Source organism: Coregonus clupeaformis, unplaced genomic scaffold (assembly GCF_020615455.1).
Source record: "Coregonus clupeaformis isolate EN_2021a unplaced genomic scaffold, ASM2061545v1 scaf0693, whole genome shotgun sequence".
Lineage (NCBI taxonomy): Eukaryota > Metazoa > Chordata > Actinopteri > Salmoniformes > Salmonidae > Coregonus > Coregonus clupeaformis.
The window spans coordinates 20,784-32,044 of NW_025534148.1; the positions used below are offsets into that span (position 1 = coordinate 20,784).

An 11,261-nucleotide genomic window follows, 5' to 3' on the forward strand; every position below is an offset into this window, starting at 1 on the left:
TAAATTTGCAAAAATATCAAAAAACCTGTTTTCGCTTTGTCATTATAGGGTATTGTGTGTAGATTGATAAGAAAACAAATACATATTATCCATTTTATAATAAGGCTGTAGCTTAACAAAATGTGTAAAAAGTGAAGGGGTCTGAACACACCGAAGACACTAAGTGCTACAAAGCTTTTGGGAAATCCACAGTGATATTTTGTAGTATGTATTTGTGAATAAAACAGATGAAACTGTGGATAGAACATGAGCTATAATCAAAGGATGACAAGAGTTTATAGTTTTGATGGGAATATATATTTTATTTTTTGAAGGACTTTCTTTTTATGTATGAAAGAAGAATCATCATTAGACTGCAAACAATGTATTCACAAAAATCTAATATTTTCTGATAAATTTCCACAGTGTAAATGTAATGAAAAATGTTGTCTTTATACTATATACCAGGGATCTCCAACCCAGTTCCTGTAGCGCTACCGTCCTGTAGGTTCACACTCCAACCCTAAACTAGCACACCTCATTCTAATAATTAGCTGGTTGATAAGCTGAACCAGGCTAGTTACAACTGGGGTTGGAGCGAAAACCTACAGGAGGGTAGCTCTCCAGGAACAGGGTTGGAGCGAAAACCTACAGGAGGGTTGCTGTCCAGGAACAGGGTTGGAGTGAAAACCTACAGGAGGGTTGCTGTCCAGGAAAAGGGTTGGAGCGAAAACCTACAGGAGGGTAGCTGTCCAGGAACAGGGTTGGAGCGAAAACCTACAGGAGGGTAGCTGTCCAGGAACAGGGTTGGAGCGAAAACCTACAGGAGGGTAGCTGTCCAGGAACAGGGTTGGAGCGAAAACCTACAGGAGGGTAGCTATCCAGGAACAGGGTTGGAGTTAAAACCTACAGGAGGGTAGCTCTCCGGGAACAGGGTTGGAGTTAAAACCTACAGGAGGGTAGCTGTCCAGGAACAGGGTTGGAGTTAAAACCTACAGGACGGTAGCTCTCCAGGAACAGGGTTGGAGTTAAAACCTACAGGAGGGTAGCTGTCCAGGAACAGGGTTGGAGTTAAAACCTACAGGAGGGTAGCTCTCCAGGAACAGGGTTGGAGTGAAAACCTACAGGAGGGTAGCTCTCCAGGAACAGGGTTGGAGTTAAAACCTACAGGAGGGTAGCTCTCCAGGAACAGGGTTGGAGTGAAAACCTACAGGAGGGTAGCTCTCCAGGAACAGGGTTGGAGTGAAAACCTACAGGAGGGTAGCTCTCCAGGAACAGGGTTGGAGTTAAAACCTACAGGAGGGTAGCTCTCCAGGAACAGGGTTGGAGTTAAAACCTACAGGAGGGTAGCTCTCCAGGAACAGGGTTGGAGTTAAAACCTACAGGAGGGTAGCTCTCCAGGAACAGGGTTGGAGACCCCAGTTATATACTATAGCTTTAATCATGGTATAGTTTATGTAAAAAATAAAAATAAAATAATGTATGCAGACAAGATTTTCATAAAGCGGTAGGCCTATTTCTGTATTAGGCTCTAAGTTGAATTGGAGTGTAAGTCGTTTAGACATTTTCAGAATGATTGGGGAAGTAATAGCTACTAACATTGTATTTCACAGTAAATTACTGTTGGGGATTGTTGACTGGCTACTTTCCTGCCAGATGTTTACCAACTACCACACTACCTACCACACTACCTACCCCACCACCTACCCCACCAATTACCCCACCAATTACCCCACCAACTTTCCCACCAACTGCCCCACCAACTTTCCCACCAACTGCCCCACCAACTTTCAAACCAACTGCCCCACCAAATAACCCACCAACTGCCCCACCAACTGCCCCACCAACTTTCCCACCAACTTTCACAGCAACTTTCCCACCAACTGCCCCACCAACTAACCCACCAACTAACCCACCAACTAACCCACCAACTAACCCACCAACTACAATTAAATCTGCTACAATACCACTTATAATAATTGTCTTCCTCTCGACCCTCTCCCTCTCGACCCTCTCCTTCTCGACCCTCTCCTTCTCCCTCCTCTCCTTCTCGACCCTCTCCTTCTCGATCCTCTCCTTCTCGACCCTCTCCTTCCACTCCATATTGACACTCTCCCTTGTCTCCTTCTGGATCCTCTCCATCTCCCTCTGGAGCCACTCCTTCTCCTTCTGGATCCTCTCCTCCTCCTCCCTCTGTTTCCACTCCTCCACCTCTTTCTTAGCCCTGGCTACCTCCTCAAACATCTCATTGGTGTAGCAGGTTCCTCCATTCTCCTCCACCATTCTGTCTATCTTCTCCATCAGTTCTGTGACTTGAGATCTGTTCCCTTTAGCTTTATTGTTGAGGACATGGTACCTCCCCCCACACTGCTCTACCAATCCACTGAGGTCCTTGTTCCCACTAATCAGCTTCTCTACACCACGACCCTCTAACGCATCTCCATGGGTGAAGAGGATGATGGCGTGCTTTGCCAGTCCTGATCCAAACACACTCTCTAGAATTTCAATAGCTTTTTTCTCCTGCTCTGTGAACCTGTCATTCACTTTTAAAACTATGAGGAAGGCATGAGGCCCTGGGCTACACTCATAGATGCTACTACCAATCTCCATTGCCAGTTCTTCCGCAGTAAGCGTTGTGTCAAACAGTCCTGGAGTGTCAACCACCCTGACATCCCTCCCATCTACTGCTGCCTGCTTCATTTCTGTTATACGTGTTACTGAGGACGAGTTCAGTTCAGAATGGAAACGTTTCCCACTAAGGATGGTGTTTCCTGTTGCACTCTTCCCAACACCGCTTTTTCCAAGCAGAACAATCCTTCTCTCTGGGAGATTCCTGATGGAGGAGCTCCTTGAAACTGTTGAATCTGTGTATAGAAAAACACATCACATTTGATTAACAGATACAGTAAAATGAATACCATCTCATCCCATATACAGGCAGTTATTGTATGCACAGAATAATAATGATTTATGTCTGATGTTTAAATCTTTACGGTGATTGTGGAGTTCAGGTGTGATTTGTACCAACCCGGGGGAGCTCTCGACGCCAAGCCAATTTACTAAAGCTTCAATCTGGGATTTGGAAAGCTGTTCAAAAGTCATTTCAATTCTTGATCTGCATTGATTCTTGAATAATATCACTTATAAGTGCCTCATAAGCTCATTATTACACAAAATGTCAGATTTCATGACTCCAATTTTAGCAAAATACAAGAATGTAAACAAACAAGTCTATAACTTCAACATATAAAACTATCTCTTGGATGTCATGGACTGTCAGTCATTGCATCTAAAGCACTGAGGTTAAATGTATCCAGCCCCATCCCAGCTGAATACCACATTAAGTGGTGGGGGGAACATTGTTGTTATCCCAGACTGTATAGCTTTAACCATAAGACCAGAGGGGTATGCTACCTAGCGGGAGAGAGGAGTTAGCAAGCTAACTTTGGTCAATTCTGAGTTCAACTTGGTATAACTGTTAAACTTAACGAGCACCCCTTTTTCCACGCCTATTGAACATTATTTTATTAAGTCACACTAAGGTTTCACTGCGTGTTATGTTTCAAATGCATCCTGTCATTACTAAATGTGTAGTGTCATGCATTTAAATATTATTACTTTTAACACAAAACATCTGATTAATAAATGTTTTAATAAATCTTCCTCAAGTATTGTCTCAGTCATTGTCATGCAAAACAAAATAACTGGTCTTACAATTCTCAGACAAGGCTACCTGTAATCAACTCTGCTACAGGAGGGAAAAAGATTGTGTTTATGTTATCAATGACATGACCTACTTAGCTCTCATCTAGAATATCTAGTTTACTATCATCAGTATTATACACTTCAAAACACTGTATTTCAATCATGGAAACATTTACAATTAGCCTACATTACATTTCCTGCTAATCCTTTATATAAACAGTTAGTTATACTTACTGAGACAGGTAGATGTCTTTTCCAGTAGTGATTTGACCTGCTCAGGATCACCACTCTTGTTGTTGAACACATGGTATCTTCCACCGTATTTTCTCAGCACTTCTGTGAGGTCATCTGAGTCAGCAATGAATTCTTCTATAGTCTGGTCTTCTAACTCATCTCCTCTGGTGAACAGGATCCAGGTTTGCTTCAAAAGACTCTCTCCTAGAAGATCTTCTACTTTACTGATGACCCTCTTCTCTTCTTCTGTTAATCTGTCTGTCTTCACCACCAGGAGAAACACACGGGGACCAGATGAGGTTAACTTGAGGACATTCTGGAATTTCTCCTGAATTTGCTCTTCGGATCGATCGGGGTCACAGAATCCTGGAGTGTCATACACGACAACATCTATTCCTTCAATGGTGACATTTTGTTTCTCAATATCAGCAGTCACTGATTTGTAACTCTTCTTTGAGAGAAAATCTTTGCGCCCCAGGATGGTGTTTCCTGTGGCACTCTTCCCTGCTCCTGTTTTACCAAGTAACACCACCTGCAATGTTTTGGGTGTAGCTTGAATAGCTTTGGATAGGTGCCCCATCTTTAAAGAATTATCTTGATATGGCCAAGCAGTGTGAGTTGTGACTCAGGAATCTACATACAAATACAATTGAAATAAAAAATTACATTATTTTCTAAGATGCAAAATGCAGAAAAACAAGTAACAAACCAATGATATGAATACCATCACCTGGTTATGTACAAACTGGAATTAATCATTTACGCACAAAACATTTGATAAAAGGTAGTCTAGCAAAACGATAAACTGCCTGGAACATGCAGTGGTAGTTTTTTTGTCTAACTGTTTGCAGATGGTAGGCTACAACCACCCCAATGGGCACAAACTTCAGTTCAACGTCTAGTTTTGATATATATTTGATGTCAAACATCGTCAATTCAATGTGAAATCAACAAAACTCTGAGCCATGTCATTGCATTTTGGTTAGAAGTTGATTTAAACAGACATCTCTCCTCCTCAAGTTTTATCATAAAACTATCAACCTACATGTAAAATGATTTATTTGAAATTACTACTGTTAATGATTGATACAAATATTTAGGCTACATATTGGTATTAAATCAGACAACACAATCTTAGCATAACACAATCACATGAACAATAGGCCTGTCTATTGACAATACGTCTTCCATGACGCAGTTATCATTTTAGAAATTCAGACCACTTAGGAAGCTAACACATTGTTCTTCATTTCGGCCATTATTCTCTGGAAGACAGTCCTAGGCTACTAATAATGTAGTAATCTAATAGATTGTCATAAATCAGTCGAATAAATAACAACTTACCTACTTTCGTAGTACAAATGTTAAAGGTTCGCAAATGCTGTGGAGTAGAAATTGTTGAGCAGCAACAGTTTCACTTTCAGCCTCGAGTGTTATTTTATCTGACACTTAAACCACTCCCCTAAATTCTCTAGACAGACCCTACATAACAAACCCTATATAATCATATTCTTTTTTTCCTGCTGATAAACTCCCAACAAAACTCAGTTTATTGTTACGGAGTCTAGTTGATAGGTAATCGACTAGTTGGACTGTTCCCCAGACTCCAGGCGTAGGGATTTGTACAAGGCTTAACAAGGCTATTGAACTGAACATTGGTGTCTGTCTTTATTCCTTAATCCAACATATCATACAGAAACATGGTATCAGAAGTGGCTCGAAAAACACACGTTTGTTATTTTTGTAGCTAAGTACAGTATAGGCGCAGTTACGTTCCATATGCGAACACAAGCCGTTTCCTACTCACAACACTGATCAACTCGTGTTAGCTGGCTAGCTAGCATCACTACCTACCTCCATGACTGAAGACAAAGAAATCTCCTATTCCATTGCTATGGCAGCGAACATTCCGCCACCAAATCACATGGTTCTCACAGGGGACTGGAATACTAATTGGGACAACTTCAGGGATGAATTCGAGGACTTTGCGCTGGCGACGGTCTACATGAGAAACCCAACGAGGTACAAGCGGCAACTCTGAGGAGTTTAATGGGCAGCGAATGCAGGCATATCTACCGGCACAATCTCACCTCACGGCACGACAACAGTGTGATGCAAAGGCTATATTGGATGCATTGGAGAATTACTTCAAACCCGCCAGAAACGTAATTTACGAGCGGTTCGTTTTGGAAGCTGCAAACAGGAAGAGGGTGAGTCAGTACACAACTTTGTAACCCGTTTGAGAGAGAAATCCGCCACTTGTGAATACGGGGGGATTGAAAGATGAACTGATTCGTGACAAAATAGTACTGGGAATTGCAAATGAGAATACGCGCCGCGTCTACTGGAGAGAGAGAGGCTTAACATTAGTAACTGCCATCGAAATGTGCCGCACTGCTGAAGTCACTGACATGAGAATGAGAGCAATGGAAACGGAAACCCCACGCTCCGACGTTGATACTGTTCACGCTGTTGCTAGGCAGACATTCAGACAAAACCAATCGAGGCAGAGTAATTCACCACGAACGGTGAACACAGAGAGCCCCGTAGCATGTAAATACTGTGGGAATACACACACACGTGGCAAAAGAGCACTGCCCGGCCTATGGAAAACCATGCAGAGCTTGTGGAACTAATAATCACTTTGCAAAAGTGTGTCTCAAAAGCAAAAGAAGGGTGAGTGAGGGCAAGATTCACTGTGTTGATGATGTTACTCAATGTTCAGAGCTGAACAGTGAAAGTGACATTTACATGCATGAATCCATTGGGGCTGTACACTCAAGAGGGAAGAAATGGTTTGTGACACTACGATTACACAACAAGCAACAACGTCAACTGGATTCGGGTGCTACATGCAACGTAATGAGCTACAAAGACAAAATCAATCTGGCACCTGACACACATCTATTTCCCAGCGATACTAGACTAAAGCTGTACTCAGGAGAACTAATGAGCTCTATGGGCACCTTTGAGACCGAATGTGTTATTCGGGGACGCAAACACAAGCTGGAGTTCGAGATTGTGAAAACCAGTCAAAATCCTCTCCTCTCAGGCTCTACATGCGAACGCCTGGGACTGATGCAGTTCACTGTACCAAATGACCTGCACATTGTGGATCATGTCCAGCATGGACCCCTGTCCAAAGAACAACTACTCAGCAGATATGACGATGTATTCAACATGCCCGTTGAATCAGTGCCTGGGGAGGTACACTTTGAAGTGGATGAGAGCATTACTCCAGTCCAGTGTGCTCCTCGCAATGTGCCCATTGCAATGAAAGTGGCTGTGAAGGCCCAGCTGGACAAGTATGAGGCCGATGGCCACATGACATCGGTGACTGAACCAACTGACTGGATCAGCAATATGGTCATAGTGAAAAAACCAGAGAAGCTGAGGGTCTGCATCGACCCAAAGCATCTGAACCAAGCACTGAAACGATCCCACTACATCATGCCGACACTAGAGGATGTCCTCTATAAGCTTCCCAAGGCCAGGATTTTCACCTTGGTGGATGCCCGAGATGCATTCCTTCAATGCAAGCTGGACGAAGAAAGCAGCTTCATGACTACCTTCTGGACCCCTGGGGTCGGAAACGCTGGCTCAAGCTCCCGTTTGGTGTCTCAGTGGCGCCTGAGGTATACCAACGCAAGCAGCACGAGTTACTGGCTGGGCTCAAGGGCATTGAACCCATCGCCGATGATATCCTGATCGTAGGCTGTGGTGAAACAGACGAAGAAGCAGAACGCGACCACGATGTGAAGCTCCTGGCACTGATGGAGCGCTGCCGATCAGTCAAGCTTCGTCTTGGCCTGAAGAAGCTGCAGTTCAAGGTGAAAGACGTCCACTTCCATGGCCACATTCTCTCGGCAAAAGGCCTGAAGCCGGACCCAGACAAGGTCCAAGCGATCCTCGACATGCCAAACCCGTCTGATGCAAAAGGAGTACAGCGTCTCATCGGCTTTGCAAACTATCTTGCAAAGTTCATGCCACACCTATCAGCAGTCTGTGAGCCTCTGCGCCGGTTGCTGGACAAAGACACACCATGGCACTGGCTACCCAAGCACGAGGCCGCAGTGCAGGAGATGAAATCTCTGGCTTCATCCATGCCAGTGTTGCGCTACTACGACGTCACGAAGCCTGTCACAATCCAGAGCGACTCTAGCCAAAGGGGACTTGGATGCTGCCTTATGCAGGAAGGCCAGCCCGCTGCGCTTGCCTCGAGAGCGCTCACCCCCACCGAACAAAACTATGCACAAATTGAGAAAGAGTGCCTCAGCATCGTCTTCTCCTGCCAGCGATTCCATCACTACTTATATGGTCGAGAGCTGGTCACCGCTGAAACTGACCACAAACCACTCATTGCCATATTCAGTAAACCTCTCCTCAACGCGCCCAAGAGGCTTCAAAGTATGCTCCTGACTCTGCAAAACTACAGCCTGAAGGTCATTTACAAGCCAGGACCTGAGATGTACATCAGCGACACACTGAGCAGGGCAACAGCACAATGTACAGGTAGAGGCACTGCCTATCAGCGGCAGGCCATCTGTTCGCTACAGCAGGAACAACAAGATGTTCAACAGATCAATCAGGCAGACTACTTAAACGTGACAGATCACCGCCTAGCCCAGATCAGGCAACATACTGACAAGGACGAACACCTACAGTCACTGAAGTCCATGGCTCGCGAGGTTGGCCATATCTGAAAGAGGAGACACCTTTCACAGTGAGAGAATACTGGACCTTTCGAGATGAGATCAGTGTGCAAAATGGCGTCTTGTTCAGAGGTCAGAAGGTCATTATTCCCAAATCACTACGTCCAGAGATGCTTACCCGCATACACTCCAGTCACGTTGGAGGTGACGCATGCTACCGTCAGGCTCGTGAAACATTATACTGGCCAAACATGCAAGCAGAAATTAAAGACTTTGTCAGCAACTGTACCACATGCAACGAGTACGCTCATGGGAAACCATGATGTCACACGAACTGCCCACAAGGGCCTGGCAAATCATCAGCATGGACTTATTCAGCCACAGACAAAAGGACTATCTTTTCCTCGTTGATCATTACTCTGACTTTTGGGAAATTGAACTGCTCCCTGACTTGTCCCGCAGAGACGGTCATAAAGCGCTGCAAGGCGCAGTTTGCAAGGCAAGGTCAGCCTGACAAGGTAATCACGGACAATGGCCCACAATTCACTGCACAGTTCAAGCTGTTTGCCTCAGAATGGGAGTTTGACCACGTGACCTCCTCTCCAAGACACCCAAAAGCAAATGGCAAGGCAGAATCAGCTGTCAAGATTGCAAAAACCTGTTAAGCAGGGCCTTGCGCGACAGCAACGACCCATGGAAAGCGATCTTACAGTGGAGGAACACACCCACCGAAAACATGGACAGCAGCCCAGCACAACGCCTTCTGTCCAGACGCCTGAAGACTACTATCCCCGTAGCTAACAAGCTACTTGAGCCCATGCGTCATGGTTGGCGTCACGGACAAACTGCGCCACAGAAAGCAGCTCGCTAAGTGCTTCTACGACCGGACTGCTCGAGACCTACTAGAGCTGGAGGTGGGTGAAACTATAAGGATGAAACCGCTGCCGGGAGACCACACAGGACTTTGGAGGCTGGGCACATGCCTACAGAGAGTTGCACCACGTTCTTACCTGGTGGATGTTGGTGGCTCCCTCTATCGTCGCAATCGGTGGATCTGCGCGTAGCAGAGCAGACAAACCAGAACATGCCATACACTCACTTAGATGAGCTGGATCACAGTCCAGGCCTAAGGGTAAGGGGTGCAGAATTGAGACATGAGCCAACTGAAGGTGAAGCTTCTACCCCACCAAACTCTCCAGCTCGTGGCCCTAATCCTACCCCCTGTCAGAGCCAATACTTACTCACGGGTGGGTCGGCTGTGCAAGCCACCGGACAGGCTTACTCTGTAAGCAAGAGACTTAACTTGTTGTCTGTTAATTTAAAAAAATATTTAAAAAAATTAAAAAAAAAAAAAAAATTAAAAAAGGAAGATGACAGCTGAAGTAAAAAGAAAATGTCATGCTTTTCAATTGTTATGACTTGACTGTTAAGAACGCAATGTTATGCCGTTATGTTTGCACTTTCTATTGAAAAGGATGATGTTACGGAGTCTAGTTGATAGGTAATCGACTAGTTGGACTGTTCCCCAGACTCCAGGCGTAGGGATTTGTACAAGGCTTAACAAGGCTATTGAACTGAACATTGGTGTCTGTCTTTATTCCTTAATCCAACATATCATACAGAAACATTTATCAATAACATTTAAAGATTTATCATATAGGCCTTGCCAAAATCATTAATAAACGTAGCCTATGTGTTGAGGCCAGTAAACAATCAAAGGTGCATTGTCGACAAGCGCACTGTCGTCCAAAGGACACTGTCCGCACAGCAAAACCTGCAGATATCAGCTCAAGCATAAATTACCTTTAAAATGAATGCGCTCTTGTCAACGATGATCTCTCCCGGCCAGCATTATCTTAGGGACAGTTCAACATTTACACTACCATCAGAGCAGATAAATAATAATCCGATTTTCAACATTTTGATGCCATATTTATAATTTTCCAACAACAGGTTTCTGTGCCAATACACCACACAACCAATAAATAAAGCATACCGTCTTCAGGCGCTCAATATAATGGTTTGCTTTTCAACACCACAATACATCTACTATTTGAATCTCGACAAACAGAAAATACATCTCTCCCTACCTTATTGAAGGCTTGGCTTGACAATCTCCAAATGTCATTAAACTTTTTGGTGTTTTGGAACAGATGTCTCTTTCCATTAATCAAATGGCTGCTGCACAGTTTGGATTGATTGATTGATTTGATTTGTCAGTTAAAAACAGCCCCACTGAGTGGACAAAACATTATGGACGTCTTCTCTTTCCATGGTATAGACTGACCAGCTGAAAGCTATGATCCCTTATTGATGTCACCTGTTAAATCCACTTCAATCAGTGTAGATGAAGGGGAGGAGACAGGTTAAAGAAGGATTGTTCAGCCTTGAGACATGGACTGTGTATATGTGACATTCAGAGGGTCAACGGGCAAGACAAAATATTTTAGTGCCTTTGAAGGGGGTATGGTAGTAAGTGCCAGACACACTGGTTTGTGTTGTCAAGAACTGCAACACTGCTGGGTTTTTCACCCTCAACAGTTTCCCTTGTGTTTCAAGAATGGCCCACCATCCAAAGGACATCCAACTAGACACAACTGTAGGAACCATTGGAGTCAACATGGGCCAGCATCCCTGTTGAACACTTTTGACACCTTGTAGAGTCCATGCCCTGAGGAAGGAAACTACTTG

General features: G+C 44.4%; 1 protein-coding gene across 2 annotated transcripts; it reads right to left on the minus strand.

Moving 5' to 3' along the window:
- Positions 1-1,322: 1,322 nt before the first annotated feature.
- On the minus strand, positions 1,323-5,476 carry LOC123485446 (GTPase IMAP family member 8-like). 2 transcript variants are annotated; one of them, XM_045216359.1, is made up of 3 exons: positions 5,267-5,476; positions 3,919-4,551; positions 1,323-2,843 (listed from the first exon to the last, which is right to left on the minus strand). In XM_045216359.1, exons 2-3 carry the CDS (start codon positions 4,496-4,498, stop codon positions 1,621-1,623), a joined length of 1,803 nt encoding a protein of 600 aa, XP_045072294.1. In that variant the 5' UTR covers positions 4,499-4,551; positions 5,267-5,476; the 3' UTR covers positions 1,323-1,620. The 2 variants fall into 2 exon arrangements, with proteins under 2 accessions (XP_045072294.1, XP_045072293.1); XM_045216358.1 differs by having other exon boundaries at positions 5,263-5,476.
- Positions 5,477-11,261: the final 5,785 nt, after the last annotated feature.

Bases quoted from the DNA above. Each gene is read 5' to 3' on its own strand.
- LOC123485446 (XM_045216359.1), bottom strand. From the start codon at position 4,498: ATGGGGCACCTATCCAAAGCTATTCAAGCTACACCCAAAACATTGCAG. The intron at 2,844-3,918 runs GTAAGTATAACT...TTCTATACACAG, and splicing joins AAAGACATCTACCTGTCTCA to ATTCAACAGTTTCAAGGAGC.